The 18970-nt window shown below is 58.7% G+C and overlaps 2 protein-coding genes across 6 annotated transcripts in view; both read right to left on the bottom strand.

Annotated features, from left to right (window-relative positions):
* Nucleotides 1–997: 997 nt before the first annotated feature.
* Nucleotides 998–14868, bottom strand: AKAP8 (A-kinase anchoring protein 8). 2 transcript variants are annotated; one of them, XM_062179516.1, is made up of 14 exons: nt 14742–14867; nt 12941–12979; nt 12139–12177; nt 11484–11748; nt 10622–11096; nt 10179–10308; nt 9986–10032; nt 9516–9549; nt 7696–7783; nt 5961–6102; nt 5685–5778; nt 5185–5315; nt 4310–4405; nt 998–1870 (listed from the first exon to the last, which is right to left on the bottom strand). In XM_062179516.1, exons 1-14 carry the CDS (start codon nt 14758–14760, stop codon nt 1472–1474), a joined length of 1998 nt encoding a protein of 665 aa, XP_062035500.1. In that variant the 5' UTR covers nt 14761–14867; the 3' UTR covers nt 998–1471. The 2 variants fall into 2 exon arrangements, with proteins under 2 accessions (XP_062035500.1, XP_062035501.1); XM_062179517.1 differs by lacking the exon at nt 12941–12979 and having other exon boundaries at nt 14742–14868.
* Nucleotides 14869–15158: 290 nt separating this feature from the next.
* Nucleotides 15159–18970, bottom strand: part of AKAP8L (A-kinase anchoring protein 8 like) — a 35056-nt gene continuing 31244 nt past the window's right edge. For all 4 annotated transcript variants that reach the window (XM_062179293.1, XM_062179292.1, XM_062179294.1 and 1 more), the window contains 2 exons: nt 15579–15674; nt 15159–15498 (listed from right to left, as the gene is read on the bottom strand). In XM_062179293.1, the coding sequence (XP_062035277.1) occupies nt 15223–15498; nt 15579–15674 (372 nt within the window). In that variant the 3' untranslated portion in view covers nt 15159–15222. The remainder of the gene's footprint in view (nt 15499–15578; nt 15675–18970) is intronic.

The following is an 18970-nucleotide window of genomic DNA, read 5'->3' on the forward strand; positions in this document are numbered from 1 at the left end:
CGCATCATGGCTGCTCCACTTCCAATCCAGCTGTCTGCATCTCTGGCCTGGGAAAGCAATGGATGATGGCCCAATTCATTGGGCCTCTGCACCCACAAGGGAGACCTGGAAGAAGCTCCTGGGTTTGGACCAGCCCAGCTCTGGCCATAACTGCTGTTTGGGGAGTATACCAGCAGATGGAACACCTCTCCCACTCCCCCACTCCTCTAACTCTTTCAAATAAACATTTTAAAAAAATAAGGGTTCATTTTCAGTTATGTAAATTTTTGCTCAGTTTAACAAAAGGCAAAAGTCAAAGTACTTTTCAGTAATCCTAAATGTTTTTAATGATTTATTTACAAAAAGCAGAGTGACAGATTTTCTCTCCCCGGTTTAACAGCCAGGGCTGGACCAGGCCAAACCTGGGACCCACCCGAGATGCAGTCCAAGTGGAAGCTGCGGGAGCCAGACCCCAACCCAGGGCCTCCATCTTAGCCTTGAGGCTCAACGCCCGCCCCTCGTTCCTCTTTTTCACCATCCTTGTGTTCTATGCCTTTGACATCTCTGCCTGCAGACTAAGCTCCTGAGGCGCACACTGCACCTGCCATGGAGCCCCTAGCCACGTACTGGACAGAAATGATTCAGAGGCACCACTCCTAATCCAGCAGCTTTATTTCAGTGCTGAATTCTAATAGTGAACTTTCTCATAAATATTCACCTTCCCTCTCCCAATCCGTGGTGCCTCCCATCTGGGGCGCCTGGTACATCTGGTACCTGGTACAGGTGCTGCCTAAGTACATCTTTACTGCCTCTCTTCCGTTCATAGGCCCTCTGGCTGAGTCCCAGGCTGGCTGGGAAGCAAGGCACAGCCGTGTCAACGCCAAGGGAGAGGCTGCCTTTGCCTTCTCATCTGGGCCATTAAAAAAAAAAAAAAAAGAACCCCTTGATCTGGCCCCGCCAAGGCTACTTACTGCAGGCGGGACCCAGACTGGGGCAAGCCTCCATCATGTTGTGTGGGAAGCATTCAATTTAAAGGAAAACAAGCGAAAAGAGGTGATGTGGAGGTCAAACCCCCAAAACAAGGTCAAGTATCAAGAACAGTGATTCACCAAGGGCCTGGGGTTGGCAGTGCCGTGTCCAGGGTGGGACTTGTCCCTTGGGAACTGGAAATTGCCCCGTCCTTTGAGGCTTGCAGGCCACACACACACACACACACACACGCAAAGGCTGCCCTGTGAAGCCACAGCCAATCATAACTTTATAAAAAAATAACCCTTTATAAAGCCTGAGCTATTCCTAGTACAGAGCTGCTCCCAGCTAAAAAAGAACAAAAGCAAAACCCCCCCAAAATAAAAAGGAAGACCCCCCGAGGCCTTTCAGCCAGGGGCTGCATCTACCACGCAGAGTACTGCCAAGATCTAATCACCCAACTTTTATTACGACTGCGGCCGCAGTATGGGTGCCGGCGGGTCCCACTGCGTGCGCCCGCCCATCACTCTGTGGGGACCTCGGTTTTGCACAAGGTATCAGTTTGTGCCTCTTGGGCTTCCGGGGCGGGGGCGCTGTCGGCTTCCAGGGTCACCCCCTCACTTGTGGCCTCGCCGTGGTCGGTCCCCGTCTCAGCTGCTGACCCGCAGGATGTCTGCTCCTCCAGCTGTGGGTCACTGGGGGCCTCTGCTGAGTCGGCTGGGCCTTCCCCAGCAGCTGAAGCTTCGCTGCCCATGGCATCGGGCGCCTCGTCCCCATCCACGGCCCGCACGGCGGCGGTTATCACCTCGGCCAAGACCTCAGCAGCCACCGCCTCCGGGCTCTCTTCCTTGTCCTCACCTTCCAGGTTGTCGTCTCCCTCCATTTCAGGATCAACAGTTTCGCTGGTGAAAGGGTCCTCACCCTGGCCAGAGAGAGCACGTGGGGTCAGGGCAGCCTGCAGCTGTGTGGCAATGGTCCTGAGGACCTGGCATCTCCTACCCCAACTGCTCTATTTAAAGCCATCTAATAGGGGCTGGGCTGTGGCACAGTGGGCTAAGCCTGTGCCTGCTGTGCTGGCATCCCATATGGGCACCAGTTCAAGTCCCAGCTGCTCCATACTGCTCCAACTCTCTGCTATAGCCTGAGAAAGCAGCAGAAGATGGCCCAGCCCTGGCTGTTGCAGCCTTTTTGGGAGTTAACTAGAAGATGGAAGATCTCTCCTTCTCTCTGTAACTCTGCCTTTCAAATAAATAAAATAAATTAAAAAATAAAATAAAAATAAAACATGCTGAGGGGCCGGGCGCTGTGGTGCAGCGGATTAACACCCTGGCGTCAGCATCTTATACGGGTGCCGATTTGCGACCCGGCTGCTCCACTTCTAATCCAGCTCTCTGCTGTGGCCTGGGAAAGCAGTGGAAGATGGCCCAAGTCCTTGGGCTCCTGCACCTTCGTGGGAGACCTGGAAGAAGCTCCTGGCTTCAGATCGGCACAGCTCTGGCCATTGTAGCCAATTGGGTACTGAACCATCGGATGGAAGACTTTGTCTTTCTCTCTCTCTCTCTCTCTCTCTCCTCTGTGTAACTCTGACTTTGAAATAAATAAATATTTAAAAAACAAAATAAAACGTGCAGCTTAGATGTCATCTACACTTGCCTCCAGAAACTTGGAACTTCTTTAAGCCACAAAGGGAAAATGCTGGCTTGCTTGTATTTCTCTCTCTCTCTCTCTCCCCCTCCCTCCCTCCATCACTTCCTCTTTTTCTTCCTTTCTCCTTCCCTCCCTCCCTTTCTTTCTTCCTTTCTCGATTTATTTCAAACTCTGAGCCAGCCAGAGAGAGAGAGAGAGAGCTCTTCCATCAGCTGGCTCACTCCCCAAATGGCAATAATAGCTGCGTCTGGGCCAGGCCGAAGCCAGGAACCAGGAACTTCTTCCAGGTCTCCCATGTGGGTGCAGGGGCCCATGCACTCAGACCATCCTCTACTGCTTCGCTCAAGCCATCAGGAGTGAGCTGGATCCAAAGAGGAGCAGCCAGAACTCAAACCAGCACCCACATGGGATGCTTGCACAGCAAGTGGTGCCTTTACCTGGCACGCCACAATACCAGCCCCTTAGTTTGTATTTCTTAAGTTCCTTATCTACCATCTGCTTTGGGGTGGCTGTTTGGCCTGGCGACTCAGACACCTGTGTCCCCCATCTGAGAGTCTGGGTTCAATTCCCAGCCCTGCTAATACTGCAGGCCGTGAGAGTCAATGTTGACCACCACCCCTGTGGGAAGCCTGGACTGAGTTCCTGCTCTGGGCTCCCCAGCTTCAGCCCCCACAAGCACTGCAGACATTTTGGGGAGCACTGTGTTCTGCCTGCCTCTCATACCGGTAATGGATTCTGATACTAGGACACTGGCCCTAAAGGTTATGGGTCAATGCTGAAGCCCTAGAGAAGTGAGCACTGGGCAAGAGCACCTCCCGCTGCTCCTCCTCCCCAGGAGCCCCCGATCCCTCCCACCTCACTCACTCTTGGTGCCATCCCCATCTTGCTTCTTTCCTGGACAATGATCATCTACCCTGGATTGTTTTATAAAAAAGCACCTGAGCTGGCCGGCGCCGTGGCTCAACAGGCTAATCCTCCACCTTGTGGCGCCGGCACACCAGGTTCTAGTCCTGGTTGGGGCGCTGGATTCTATCCCGGTTGCCCCTCTTCCAGGCCAGCTCTCTGCTGTGGCCCGGGAGTGCAGTGGAGGATGGCCCAAGTGCTTGGGCCCTGCACCCGCATGGGAGACCAGGAGAAGCACCTGGCTCCTGAAAAAAAAAAAAAAAAAAAAAAAAAAAAAAAAAAGCACCTGAGCATCATTTGCTCGGCATCTTATGGCCACAGCATCGGGGTTTCTCGACGGCAAGTCCTCACCAGTCCAGGGGGACCCATCAAGAGCACTCCCAGGCTAGCAGTGAGTCCCCAGCCTGTCCCCATGCTGGCACTCCAGTGTCCTCTAAAGTGCTAGGTACTGCACTCGGGGCTCAATTCTCCCAATCTCAAACTTTGCCTGGGGACCAGTGCTGTGGCAGAGCCGGCATCCCACATGGGCACCAGTTGGAGTCCTAGCTGCTCCACTTCAGATCCAGCTCTCTGCTATGGCCTGGGAAAGCTGTGGAAGATTGCTCAGGTGCTTGGGTTCCTGCATCTGCGTGGGAGAGCCAGAAGAAGCTCCTGGCTTTGGATTGGCTCAGTTCCTGTCGTTGCAGCCATTTGGAGAGTGAACCCATAGATGGAAGACCTCTCTCTCTAACTCTTGCGTTTCAAATAAATAAATAAGTCTTAAAACAAATAAATAAAATAAACTTTGCGTGTGCTCTGGCCTGACACCAACCTTGAGATACTTCTCCAGCATCTTCACTATGTGTCGGTTGTTCAGAACACTCTTGGCCACATGGAGACTTGTCTTCTTGAACTGCTCTGCGGCCAGCTGCAAAAGGAAGCACAGGCGGGCTCTTAGGAAGACGGCCATGCAGAGACACAACTTCCCTGGGGCAAGCCCCAGAATGCCAAAGAGAGGAATGGCGGCGGGCCTTGTGGTGTAGCTGGCTGGGCCAGCCCGAGTCCCCGGCTCCCCTGCTTCAGATCCAGCCGCGGGAAGGCCAGCGGATGACAGGGTGACAGCCCAAGGACCTGGGAGCATCCTGCCAACGCACGGAAGACCTGTCCCTCTGCCTTTCCAATTCAGGCAGCAGGAGACTTTCTTCCTTAGGACTCGCTGGGTTATACCGACTTCCTGTGAAGTCTGCGCAGCAACAGCGCGGACGCAGGCTGCCAGTTACCCCCTTATTTGCACAGTGCTCTTTTTGGGTTCATGTCAACTGGTTCTGTAAGACCAGAAGGGCAGCTCTGGGTGTCGCCGCTGGACACCTGGGTAAGGACAAAAACTAAACCTAGGGACAGGGGTCAGGGGTCAGCAAGCTCCAGCAGACCAGGCGCAGCCATACCCACCCCTCCTCATCTGTGGCTGCTCTGCATGAGCAGAGCCCTCGCCTGTGCTCCTGTGGACTCTGACAGCTCTAGGTTACCTCTCCTGACACCTAACACATGCGAATGCACAGACACAGCCTGGCTGCAGGGCATCATCCACCACCCGACTCCCAGGGGAAGCCCACAGTGCTCCAGCAGCGAGTCCCTCGCCCGGCTGGTTTTCAGGGAGCACTCTCCAGGCAGAATCCCAGCTGAGCGCCATGGGAGGCGGGCACTGACCCGGCGGTTGTGGTTGTGGTCCACGGAGTGCAGGTGCCGCTGCAGGAGCTGGGGCCGCGCAGGGATCAGCATGTCGCAGGCCTGGCAATGCGCAGCCTCGATCCTCTTGAAGAAGTGCTCCTGGCCAATCCCTGTGCCAGAAGCCAAGCCCGTGGTAACCTCCTCCCCACCCCCTCCGCCACGCCTCCCAACCAAGGCCCAGATCACCCCCCTGCAATGCCAGGGCCAAGGGTTCAGTTAGGTTGGCACACTGCTGCAGGAACACGGGGCTCAGGGCTCCTGGCTACTGCTGCACCCCGGGATTTTTCCATCTCAATGCGCCTCATCTTCCCCGTCCACAGATAGCTACAAGGCTCCCACCTGCTGCTGGCAGAGCACTGACCAGCCCAGGGCCACACGTGAGTGCCTTCCATTGCTCTACACTTCCCACTGCAACACCTCCTCCTCCCCTGACAGCCTGTGCACCCTGGGAGCACCGCCCACCCCCCACCCCCACTCACCCTTGAAAGGATCAGGTTTGGGTTTGGCGCTCTCCTTCTCCATCAGCTCCTGCCGCCGCTTCTCGATTTTCTTGTTCCTGTTTATGATGTATTCCTGGAGGAGGGGGGTGGCAACGTTCTCAGTGGAGGGGCTGGCGTGCTACACCAGGGCGGGAAGATAAGTGTGGCAGCTACCCCCTGGGCAGGACCGGCTACAGTCGCCCAAGCTCTCCGCTGGCACCTCTGGGACCCGGGGACGTGTGCAAACACCCCTTCCCCTCCGCAGCAGGTCCTCACCTGCAGAAACTCCACCGTCTTGTCGGGCAGCTTGGTGCCAATGAAGCGCAGCGTCTCTTTGTGAAATTTGCTCTGCAGGTGCTTTTGGATTTCTGCATCCTCAAAGCTACGGAACTTGCACACAGAACAGGCAAACTGGATCCTGGGGGAAGACAGTGACCCAGGGCGGGGAGCCTGAGCCTGGCAGCTCACCTGGGGATGGGGGCTCCTGCCTGCCCCAATCCGCGGATCCTTCCGGGAGACGATCCACCCTGAGGTTCCCCGAGAACAGCCCCTGAGGCGGTGGCTTCTCCGAACCACAGCCTCGCCAGGCTCTAGCTAGCCAGCACTGAGCTCTGGGGACTTCTCAGGGGAGATGCGCCCACGTGGCCAATGCCTTAAGAGGGCAGCCATTGTTTTTATACGAAGAAAAAACTTCTGGAAAGCTCTCCCAGGAGACTCTGCGTGCTTTCCTCATGCCATCAGGGCTGTGTGGTGGGGCAGAGTGGAACCCTGCCCTCCCTCGGCTAAGGGTGAAGGGCCTATGGCACTCCTGAAGCTTCAGTCGGCTCCCTAGGGCCTGGCTCTCATCTCTGCTCCTGACGTCATTGTTACTTATTTGAAAGCAGAGCAAGCAAGGGGGCAGAAAGAGGTATCTTCCATTGGCTGCCGTCAGGGCTGGGCTAGGTGGAAGCCAGGAGGGAGGGATTCACTCCCAGCCTCCCATGGCAGGGACCAGGACTGGAAGTGGAACAGCCAGGACTTGAACTGTACTCCCATAGGAACGTGGATGTGCACAGCACAGGAAGCTACAAGGACACACAGCTCCCAAAAGACACCCACTTGCGCTTCGCTGCGGCCTCTTTACCTCCTCCCCAACAACATAAGTCCCTTCCAGATTCTCGGGGACTAGCGCAGGGTCCAAACCCAAAGGTTCCCTAAGTGGCCGGCGTTGTAGCACAGGAGGTTAGGCTGCCACTTGTGATGCCGGCATCCCATATTGAAGCACCTGCTGCTCCGCTTCCGATCCAGCTCCCTGCTTGTAACACACTTGGGTGATCAGAGGCAGACAGCCAGAGTGCTTGGGCCCCCCACCACCCCCATGGAAGACACGGGTGGAGACTTGCAGGCTCTTGGCTTTGACCTGACCCGGCCCTGACTACTGCAGGCATTTGCGGGGTGACCTGGAGGATCAAGATCTCTTCCCCACTCTCCCTTTCAAATAAACAGAATCGGGCCTGTGTCTTCCAGTTCTCGGCCTCCCAACTTTGTGGTGTCATTTTTGCATTTCTTTGTAAGGAAAATCCCTGTTCCATCTGTGCCTGACAGTCTCAGCGTCCCCTGTGTGGGGAGGAGCCACTGTCTGTAGGGCTGAGCAGGACGAGGCGAGCGCGCACGGAGTCTGGTGTTTCTGCATCCTCTGCTCTGTTTCGGGCCAGAAGGACCATCTGCATGTGTACTTCTGCTACATTCACCACCACCCCACCGGCGGTCTGATGCTGCAGGAGGCACCAAGGACCCTGCAACAGTTCTGCGGAATTGGGGTGCCAGGGACCAAGCTTGGGCAGGGGCCAGCGACACTCCTCAGGCCTGCTGGAGGGTGAGGGCCCCCTGGTGGGCATACGTGAGTTACACAGAAGCCAGGTGGTTCTCCAGGCCAGGGCACACCCCTGACTCCACTCGCTCCCTTTCCCTGCTTGGCTACAAGCTCCCAACAGACACCTGCAGGCAGAGGAACCCAGGGCCTGCCCCTCACCTGGAAGCCGCACGGTCCCGTAACCTGTCTCTCCTCCTCTGCTTCTCTCGTCTCTTCTTCACTTCCTCATCCTCGTCGTCCCTGTCTCCTGTGACAGAGAAGTCCCTTCCAGGAGCCTGCAGAAGCGCCTGAACGCCAGGGCCTTGCGGAGGGCTGTGGTGCCCTGTCCTCGGGCCGCCGGCTCCACAACACAGCAGGCTCGGGACACCCCGTGGGGCCAGCAGAGGCTCCCAATGGCCATGGGCCTTGCAAAGAGAGCCCCAGAGTAGTCACCTCACCTCTTGCTACGGCCCGGTAAGGCCAGGATGGGCCAGGAGCACGGCCTGCTCATCCTACTGACTGGGGGCCCACCTGCCCTGCTCCAGGCTGCCTGTCCTTGGCTGTGCTGTCACCGGGTCTTCTCCCAACACCACTTAAGGAGGGAGAGAAGTGACTCTCCCCAAACACAGAGGCGGCAGCGGCAAGGCCCCCAGAAACCACGCCGGCCATTCTCCTACCCACCGTCCCACCTGCAGGGGCCGAGGCGCCCGTCCCGTTGGCCTCCTCTCAACTAGGGCCTTAGCAGGTGTCTGAGTCCTTGCTGGCCCAACCTCTATCTTCCACTCTCAAAAACCATCAGCCTAGGGCTTGCCTGGGGTGGCACAGGAAGCCATCCTGGAAACAAAAATGGGAAGAGACCCATGCAGTCCTCCCGTCTGTGCCCTGGGGGCCAGCTCTGGGGCTCCTCCAGAGCGCGGCTCAGCCAGCAGCCCAGCGTCGAAGCCAAGGCTGGGTCCCTGGGGCTCATGGCCAGCCAGGGCCAGCGGACACTGAAAAAAGGTTGGATAAGCATCTGAACTGTAACCCCTACCCCTGATGCCAGTCCCGACTGTCCCACGAAGATGGCGACGGGTGTGCGCTGCTCAGAAGCCTCTCAAAAGGGCGTGTGGGGTTTTTGGCAAGAGGCCACTGCCTGAAACTATGACTGCTGCTTAATAGCAACGTCATCCGGGGAGGCAGCAGGACCTGCGCGCAATAGACACGGCACCTTCACTTCAGCATCAACTCGGCTGCACAAGCTACGGACACAACTGCTCCAGTGCCAGGGCTGGAGGACCTCAGGGGCTCAGCTGGGCCCGGCAGTACAGCAAGCAGGAGCATCTCAACCCAAGGCTTCCAGAAGGTACAGGAGCACGGTCCCCCACGGGGCCAGCCTGGGATCCTTGAGGGGCAGCAGCCGTGGAAACAAACGAGTGGCCCGTGGGGGAGTCCATGGCCACTGCAGCTCAGGCTGCTTCTCTGTGACCTCTGAGGGGCTCAGCTGCGACCTGCTCTGACCTCGCATCCTGGACGCGAGTCTCCTGTGCTGCGATGGACAAGACCTGCTGTGGGATCTGGGCCTCGTGAGGACCTGGGGCTGGGTGGTGTCCGCCACCTGTCCCACACTTGTGGACAGGCACACGGCTGCCAGGATCCCCACCTTGGGGGCCCAGGGATGCAGTTCTGGGCTGGCAACTGAGAAAAAGGGGGACAGTGACGTCCAGCGGATAACAGCTCAGGGACTGTGCTGGACGTGGGGCCCTCCCCTCCCTGCCACTGTGAGAATTGCAGACACCCAGCCGGGGATTCTCACCGCCCCTCCCACCCTTACTGCAGCCCACACACCGAGTGAGGCAAATAGACCTGCTCTCAGCACATGTGGCCCCAAATGCTTCAGAGCAAAGCTTCCGGTGACTGCAGCTCCTCCTCTGCCCCCAGCCCCCACCCACTCTCACGCCCCATCCAGCTTTGCTCAGAAGCCCAGCTGGGAAGACACGGGGCAGCCAAAGGACAATTCCTACCTCTTTGCTTCCCAGAGTCACAGAATTCGTCCTCCTGGAAGAAGGGTACAACGCAAAGTTGGGCAGTGAGGTGGTGGCTGCAGAACTTTCCACAAGCAGTCCAGCCCCTGCCACCATGTGCAAGGTTAAGCAGCCAGGTGCCAGGGATCTGAAAACTCCCAGGTGCCCGCCCAGTGGGGAGCAGAGGAAGACCCTCAGGAAAGCCACAAACCCAGCACATTCTGCCCACCTCGGCTCACCTGGCACCCCAAGGACCAGGGGGACGCGGACACAGGTCATGCCCTGCAGGGCTGGCGGCAGGGACCGGCCAGAGGGTGGCTGTTTTCAGGGAGGGAACGAGCGCCCCAGGCCAACTGCTTAGAGCTGGCTGAGAGGACATAGCTAGTGCCGCCTCTCTGTGAGGAAGGGGGACAGACATGGAACGCCCAGCCCCTCCACACGCAGGGACTTGGCCAGAAAGCTGCACTTACGCCTCTGAATTCTTCATCTCCCGACCGGAAGTCACCAGCTCCATCCTCTGCCGGGCACAAAGGGGCAAGACAGGTCAGGCCCCGGCAGGGGCCCCCCTATCCCTCCCCCCTCCCGGCCTGCGCATCCCTGCGCTCAATGTCCAGCCCGGGCTCCCAGTGTGTCCACAACACCCACCAGGCCCCATGTGCCTACCGTTGTCAGATAAGTCCCCTTCACTGTCTGCCCGGGCAACCTTGGTGTCTGGCTCCTCATACGAGGGAAACGGCCTGCGTTTCCTGCCCATGCCATCTGGGCCAAAGCGGTCAAAGCCCCGCCTCCTGGGCTGTGGACAATAGGAGCACACCTCTCTCAGGTCCCCCTGCACTGGGGGCTTGTGCCATGCCCTCACCCCTCCCGACCAAGAACTGAGGCCTAGAAATCCAGGAGGGGCGGGAGAGGAAGGGGGGCGGGGCGGCACGGAGTCACCAGCGGCCACAGCAACAGGAAATGGCCAGAGAGACAGGAAACAGAGTGGGCAGGGTTGGAGGCTAGAGGGTGGGGGATGGAACTTCTAAGACTAGACCGTGGGGTGCGCTCTCTAGAAGTAGCGCCACCCCCTTAAAAACCGAGGGGAGCCAGCACCCAGGAGGGCTTACCCAGTCCCGCATGCGCCCCTGGGCGCGGCCGCACCCATAGGGCATGGAGTTGTCGTAGCCGCCCGGCCCCTGCATGCCCATCCCACCGTAGTCGGGCTGCGAGAAGAGGGGAGGCGGCGGCCTATTGCCTGAGGGGCCGCCAGGGCCCCGGCCCCCCCCATAGTTCAGCTCGTTCCAGGAACTGGACAGGGGCTCGGTGGAGCCTGAGGGAGGCAGGAAGGGGTCACCGCGCCCGAAGGCGCCTGAGTTGCCCCGGTCTGGGAAGCGGCCATGGCCCCGACCGCGTGTGAAGCCATCGAGGGAGCCGCGCTCACGGCCTGGGTCCCGGCAGTCACTGTACTGCCCGCCAAAGCTGCCGTTGCGCTCGGCCCCCGGGTCGTAGTCATAGTCATAGCCGTAGCTAGGCCGATAGGTGTTGTGCTCGGGCAGGCACGGCCGGGATTCATAGGACTCGAACTGCTGGAAGCGGAAGTTGCTGCAAAGGAGGCGAGCAAAAGGCGTTTAGGGACGGCAGAGACCCTCCACCGCCTGTTGCAAAGCTGCTCCCTCCCTCTGTAACAGCAAACCCACCCTCCCACCCTCACCCAAATGCTCACGGGGCAAACACAGCACTGTGGAGGGGGCATGAAGCCCTCTGGCTGCCAGAGCAGCCCCGGTGCAGACAAGGAGTCTGCCCCAGCCGGCCCGTGGACACCCAGCAACAAAGTCCTAGCACCTCTGCTCTCCGCCCCCCACAGTGGGCTCGGCTCACCTCACCTATGCCACACTCAAGAGGGAGGTGAGAGAGAGAACGAGCGAGAGCCAGCACCAAGCCAGCGTGCAGGGACCCCCCACCCAGGGAAGGGCTCAGGGCCATAATCACCTCTCCCGGTCCTGCATGCACTCCCCGCCGCTGCTCCCGCCCCTGCCTCCTTCCTTGGACATCATGTTCAGACGCTGGTTGATCTTGGCAATGAGGGAGTCAGAACTGTCGCACGGCTCTGGCCCGAAAGAGGAGGACATATGCATGGCAGGGCCCCCATCGTGGGCCTTGGAGGCCTCCCAGGAGGAGCCTGGGCCGTAGTTGTAGGACGATCCTGAGGTGACGCTGGCGTTCTGGGCCCCGTAATAATTGTAGTTGTCGTAACCTGTCAGAGGGAAGAGGCCCCAGGTCAGACCTGGGCAGGCCTGAGGCCCTGGCCGTGGAGGAGAACCCAGCGCCCACCTAGAAGGCAAAAGACTGGCAGAGACCAGGCACTGCTGGCATGGTGTGGGCACACAGCTGTCAAGGAGTCAGCAGGAGGTGGCCAGAGCGGGAAGCGGCTCCCCATCAAAGCCCGAGTTGGCAGAGTCCCCCACGAGTGGGAGTCTGGGCTGTTAAGAGCCTGCTGCTCCTGGAACCCACCCATGACCCTGCTCCAGCATCATGCTTATGGGGGGGGGGGCACACCAGACATCCCCACTGGCTGGGGGATACCCGGGTGATGGGGGACTGGGAAAGGAGGAGGGGTGTGCCTGCATCTCAGCCCCTCACCCACCTGCAGACCCCCAGTTGGTCGCCCCACTTCCATATGCACCTTAGGAGAAACAGAAAGACACATGAGAGCCTCGTTTGGAGGCCGAAGGCACCAGCAACCCAGCTCCCGGGAGACAGGGCTGCACTGCACCCAAGACCCACAGGGCTGCCCAAGACCCACAAACCAGGCTGAGCGGAATCTGCGCTTCTCTCCCGATTAGGGGGCCGGGAAAAGGGCGCTTTGGTGCACACAAGCCCCTGGAAGTTCGTCCGTCTCCTGTGGCCACCAGCCGGAGGCCAGCCAGGCTGCCAAGCAGAGCCTGATACAGGGCCAGCTCTCCGGCACTGCCAGCCTGCCCTGGGGAGCCTCTAATGGAAAAAATCACATCCTCAACTCAACTGAACGAGGGAATGTGATGTGCCCCCCTCCCCCCAGCAGGTGTTGGGGACAGGTCCCAGGCTCAGAAGGCATCAGGGCCGGCAGCAAACAGAGTACACCCGTCCTCCGGACACACCGAGCACCTCGCAGGATCAGGGAACTCTCGAGTATCACCCGCTCAACCCTAAACCCAAAGCTGCACTAAGCAGCCACACAGGATCCACTAGAGGACAGGGAACATTCCTGCCACGCACAACCTGAGAAAGATTCTGCCATGACAAATGGCATCTCGCGTCACCCCAAAACCATGACATCCAAATTCCACTGCCCGTTCAAAACAACAAGAAAAGCAGGGTGGCTCGCAGTCTAGTCAGCTCCTTTGCCTGAGCAGCCACAGAGCACTCTGTAGACCCGCGGGTGACCATCTCCCCCTCGACCCACTCACCCTGGTTGCTGGCAGGCCCCGAACTCCACGCCCCGTAGCCTGTGAACAAAAGGTGCTGCGGGTTAACGCGTCAGCCGTCACGCACGCACGGGACACCGGGACCTGGAGGTGCTGGCTTCCAGAGAAGACAGCCATGGCCGCCAGCATCATCCCCTAAGGATCCATCCCGCAGCCGGCTGACAAGCCTCAAGGCAGGATAAGGGAGGGTGGAGGGGGAAGGGAGAGGAGGGAGGAGGGGAGGGGAGGTCAGAGCTGCTCCAAGGCCTCAACCCTCCAAGCCTCAAACCCGAGTCAAGGATGAGCGGGAGTCTACTGCTGTCTGCAACACCCGGCAAGCGAGAGCGGTGCTCAGCTCCCCGGAGACTCCAGGGCCACTCAGAGCAGGGAAACATCACCCCTCCAGGCCCTGCCTCCGGGGCAAGGAGCTGGCTTCTCACCTGCGTCCCCCAAGCCCGTGCCCACCACGGCACTTCAACTCTGATGAGCAGACACGCTCGCCTCCCTCACCAATACGTCCCGCCGCCACATGATGCCCTACTGTGTGGCCGGAGCTCGGGGACTCGATCCACTGCGGGCTGAGCCCTCCCCTGGCCCACCGTGCTCAGACCCTAACACCACCCGGGACATAAGACAAGACCCACCCGGGGGGGGGGAGGGGGAAGGACCTCAAAGTCTCCGCAGCTAGGACGCGCAGGAGAGAAAAACCTCTCCAGACTACAGGAGGAAGGGAGGCGTTACTGGCAGGAGCTGTCTGGCGCAAAGGAAGACAAGCAGACAGACACCAGGCCAGGCTGCAGGGAGCGGGCCGAGCCCTCCCCTAGGGCGCTATGGTTACCCAAGCGCGCACGCACACAAGGCTGCAGCTCAGAGACCACCCACCCTCCACTCTGTCACCTTAGCTGCCGGAGCCCAGGTCAGACCCGTCCCCACATCCCCCACCCCCAGCCCTACCGTACAAGCTCCAACGGGTTTCTGGCGGGTGAACCCGGCCCCGGAACAGAGCAAAGGCCTCCCGGAAGGTTCTGCTTCCCGAGAACAGGAGCGGGGAGCTCGAAGAGGCCGGCTCCACCGCAGGCAGGCGCTGAAGCCGTGCGGAGAAGGGGCGCGTCCGCTCCTACACGATCCCTAGGCCCCTCCGGGCCGCCACGAGGGGCTGCTGCACCCCGGCTTCGTACACCAAACTCCTCGTCAGCACGCGGCGGGCACACAGCTGCGCCCGGAGAGGCTGACCCCTGCCGAGGCCGCGCTGGGCCCGGCCGGCCACAGACCCGACCCCGCGCAGACCGGATGTGCTCGCAGCCACGACGGCTTAGCAAAGGCCCCACAGAGCCCAGCGGGCCCGGGAAAGGCGGGTCCCCAGCCGTCGATCAAGCACCCCCAGGCCGGACCCCACGTCGTGGCCCCGCCCCCGGAGCCGCCATTTTGTGGCGTCTGTAAAGGAGGGGGGGGGAGAGGAAGAGGAGGAGTAGGCGGCGGGACGGCGAGCACTAGAGTCGCCAAAGCCCGGCCAAGCTCGCGCCGCGAGGCAAAAACGGCCCGGACGACCCACGGCGCCCCCCGAAGCCCGCCGCAGCGCCGCCCGCCCCTCGGGCTTGCTGGCCAATCGGCACGCAGCGCCGCGGGAGAGACGGCGCCAAGGCCCAATGAGCAGCGCGCGCGCCCCGGCCGCCTCCTGGCAGGGCTGAGTTGCGACAACTGCGCTCGCCCCGTAGGCCGGGCCCGTGGTCTTCTGCGCAGCGGCAGCTGCGTCGCCCGGATGGCACCTGCCCTCCCCGACTTGCGCCGAGCAGTCCGTACTGACCTCCGTAGCCTTGCTCCATGTCTCCGACGCGGCCCGCCAGCAGCCCCTTTTATCTAGGGTGCCACAGGACGCATGCGTTCAACGCACCTCCCGCCTTCCGCTACTGGAAAACACGGGTGCACGTCATTCCCTTCGCGCGCTGCCAATGGCTGGTCTTCCGGAAGACAAGCCCACGGCCGTTCCAGCTAACCTTCCGGGTTGCTTGCGATTGGCGCCTGCAGCCTCTCGGGAATTGTGGTTGGACTCCGGCGTCTCAGGGCCCAGGCCTCACGCAGGCGCACTTCCCGCCCCCGCCCCGCCCCCGGCGCGCAGGCGCAACGCGCACTCTCCGTGCGCAGGCGCATCCTACTCCGGCGCCCAGGGAGTGGTTTGCCCCGCCCGCCCGCGCACTGACAGGCCGACTAGGACGTGGGTGGGAAGAACTTTATTCGACTTGACTTCCAGCCTGGGCCACGCAGGCCCTGCCCGCCCTGGGCCCGCGTCACGGGGCGCCCCCGCCCCCCTCCTCGTCGTCTTCCACGTCCAGCCCCGGGATGCCGCGGATCTGGCGCTGCAGGGCCCCGCCGAGGAGGGGCTCGCCTTCCTCCTCCTCCTCCTCCGGGGGCGGGGGCGGGGGCGGCGGCGGCGAGGCGGCGCCAGGGGTCGGCTCCGGGGGCACCGGGGGCTGCGCCGGCGCGGCCTCTGCGTCGCCGGGCGTCCCTTCGGCCTCGTCCTGCTCTCGGTCCTCCTCGGGGCTGTCGGTGAAGGGGTTCTCGCCCTGCAGGGAGCGCGGGCAGTGAGGCAGGGGCCGGGGCCGGGGCCGGGGCCGCAGCGGGGCAGGGCCGGGCGGCGCCTTACCTTCAGGTAGCGCTCCAGCTTCTTGCTGATGAGCTTGTTGTTGAGGATGCTGCGGGCCACCATGAGCGAGGACTTCTTGGACTGCTCCATCATGAGCTGCGGGCAGGGCGGGCAGGGCTGGAGACGCTGTCCCGGCGCCTGCCCGCCCGCTCTGCGCTGCCCCACTCTGCCTGGCCGTCATACTTACTGGGATCAAGGGTCACCTACAGAGCTCGGCCCTGACTTGCAGGGATCACACAGAAGCTTTCTAACCCACGCGTGCACAACCCACACAACGAGGAGCCACAGGTCCCGATCCGCGCAGAGGCCTTTAGCATCGACAGAGCAGAAAGCCAGGAACACCCACATCCAAGGCCAGTGAGCTCCAGCGACCATAACCCACAGGGTTCCAGGCTGGAAGAGCTCAATGCGGTGGGAGCCGCAGTGAAGTGCAGTGCGTGAGGCCACTCATCCCGCGTTGCAGAGCCTGGGGTCGTGCTAATGCACCTGGGAGGCAGAGAGCACGGCCCACCACCCACCAGGAGGCCCAGGTGGATTTCTGGGCTCTTGGTTTTGGCCTGGCCCCAGCCCTGGCTGCTGCAGGTCCCAAGGTCCCTCTTTTTTCTGTCTCTCCCTGTCTCTGTCACACGGCCTTTCACATAAAAAAAAAAAAAAAAAAAAAAAAGTTTCAACTCCTTTCCAGAATTTATCCTAAGTTTAAGAACTGAAAACATGGGCCGGCGATGTGGTGTAGCAGGTTAAACCTTCGCCTGTGATGCCAGCATCAGCATCCCATATGGGCACCAGTTCGAGACCCAGCTACTCCACTTCTGACCCAGCTCTCTGCTACAGCCTGGGAAAGCAGCAGAAGATGGCCCAAGTGCTGGGGCCCCTGCATCCATGTGGGAGATCCAGAAGAAGCTCCTGGCTTCAGCCTGGCCCAGCCCTGACTGTTCTGGCCAATTGGGAGTGAACCAGCAGATGGAACATCTGTCTCTCCTCACTCTGTAACTCTGCCTTTTACATAAACAAAATAAATAGATGAATAAATCTTTAAACAGAACTGAAAACATGGAGCCACTGCCTACAATGCTGGCATCCCGAATGAGTGCTGGTTCAAGTCCCTGCTGTTCCACTTCTGATCCAGCTCCCAGCTACTGCGCCTGGGGAAAGCAGCAGGACATGGCCCAAGTCCTTGGGTCACTACCATTTACATAGAGGCCCAGATGGGAGTTCCAGGCTCCTGGCTTTGGCCTGGCCCAGCCCCAGCTCTTGTGGCCATTTTTGGGGAATAAACCAGCAGATGGAAGCACTCTCTCACCCCCTCTGTGTCACTCTTGTCAAATGAATAGGTCTAAAGAAAAAAAAAAAATTGGGGAAATGCATGCACAATAGTTATATAGTGATGAAAAACTGGAAAACACTGGAATGTTCTTTGGTGGAGGAAATGATTACATCAGACACTCAAAAGCACACCGCATAAGCCCCTAAAATTGGGCTCATGTGTCCACTGGCATAAGAAAGGTGCGTGACAAGGCAGTGGTTGTGACTTGTCCCCAGTGGCTCTGGAAGGATGCACACCGACCCGTGTCATTTCCTCTGTGGTTGGAAGTCCAGGCACATCTCATTGTCATCACCAGAAAGCCAGGGGCAGAATGGCAACGAGGGAGCTAGAGCACACACTTGCCTTCGGGACCCCTACGGAGCCCTAGCTAGCTCTATGGACGTCTCAGAAAACCACAAATCGGGCTGCTGCACCCCTTACTCCCTTTTTCTAGGTGCATGTGTCTTCTGCTACGTGGGGAGAAGATGGACAACCCTTTTGCACGCTGCTAAGAGGGCACCATCACAGGGTCCTTCCTTGTGGCTCCTCCCCCTTCTGGGCACTGGGATGGACACACTGCAACCTGCCCCCAATGATGTCTCCAAACAACATCACCAGAATAAACCTAGACATGGACCTCCTTGCTGGTGCTTTCAGTTCTAACCCAACTGGCCCCCCGTAAGGGGACAGTCACTGCGAGAACATCACAAGTGGTGCTGCTTCTGAAACCTCTATTGAAACTGATTGGTCCTCCTGCCTGTCAGCACTGGATTTTATCACTGCTGGGAATTTCTGCTCTCACATAAAAATGGAAAAAAAAAAAAAAAAGAGAGAGAGAGAGAAGAACACTTGCAGCATTATTCCAGCAAAGCTGAGTTATCTGACAGGCCCGCTGGGTCGCTTTGCTCTGTGTTTCCAGGTCAACTCCTTGGTGGCCTCTGGACTTACTCCTGGCTTGCCCAGGAAGGATTCCTTTAACCTCAAGGCAAACAAACCTAAATTGTTTCTGATCTTCTACTTTTTCACACTGGAAGTTTCTAGAGTTTATAGCTGACATGAGGCGGGGTCTCACTTTGCTTTGTGGAAATTACTATTAACCATTATTTCCTACTGAACTGGTGCATAAGGTAGATGCTCCCTCACTGGTAACTCTGACATTCAAAAGGCTCCAGAAGCAAACGTTTCCCCCCTACACTCATTTGGTGGCAAAACGTGAGCTGGGGTCACATTTTGTATCATCTCTCTTCATCCCACTTGTACCAGTCACCTGCGGAATTACTGATGTCTGGCTCCCAGGCACTTTCCTAGACCCTGCTGGCAGGGTCACAGGTCATACCATACTGTCTTTATACTAACCATAAGGAACACTACGTTCTACAACAAACCAGGATCCTCGGCTACTCTCTGTTCTGGGCCACTGTCCTACTACTCTGCCAGGATCACTTTTTTGCTTTTAATTGCAGTAGCATTTTAATAAGTTTTAAGCAAGCCCCTGAATTCATTAATGCCCTCTGTTTAATCCTGGCTATTGTTAGACTTAATCCTATCTATATTTTCTGGAATCCTATCTCTTACCAAACTCTTAATTCTAAGAACATTTTGCTGGAACCACTCAGCACAATCACCTTCATTGCACAAAGCTCTCATTTCTAGTATTTTTTATCCAAAATGTTGCTGGATTTCTCACTGAACCAGAAATAAAACTATGTACAATGTCTTATACATGAGTCACTACTCTATCAATTACTTAGTGCTTTTATACTTTCAATAGTAAACAAACCTACAGTTTCATCTTGAGGGCATCTTTATGAGGTTTTTGGAAACTAAGGAACAAGGCTTCGGAAACACCAACAAGGGGACTCACTGCTGTGAAGGCAGGCAGAGGTGCACCTCGGAGCCACTCTAGAGCGCAACTGACAGAAAACCTACTCACAACCAACCAGTTGGGGCTTTGGAAAGGTTCCTAAGGACACGGCAGCAAGTGAAGAAACACGGAACCGGGGAAAAGTTACGAAGGCCCAGGAAGCGGAGAGCAGGCTGGGACGTCTGCAACGTGATCTACACTTGCTACTACCAGCTGGGCACGATG

The sequence above is a fragment of the Lepus europaeus genome, chromosome 20, assembly GCF_033115175.1.
Source record: "Lepus europaeus isolate LE1 chromosome 20, mLepTim1.pri, whole genome shotgun sequence".
Taxonomy (NCBI): Eukaryota; Metazoa; Chordata; class Mammalia; order Lagomorpha; family Leporidae; genus Lepus; species Lepus europaeus.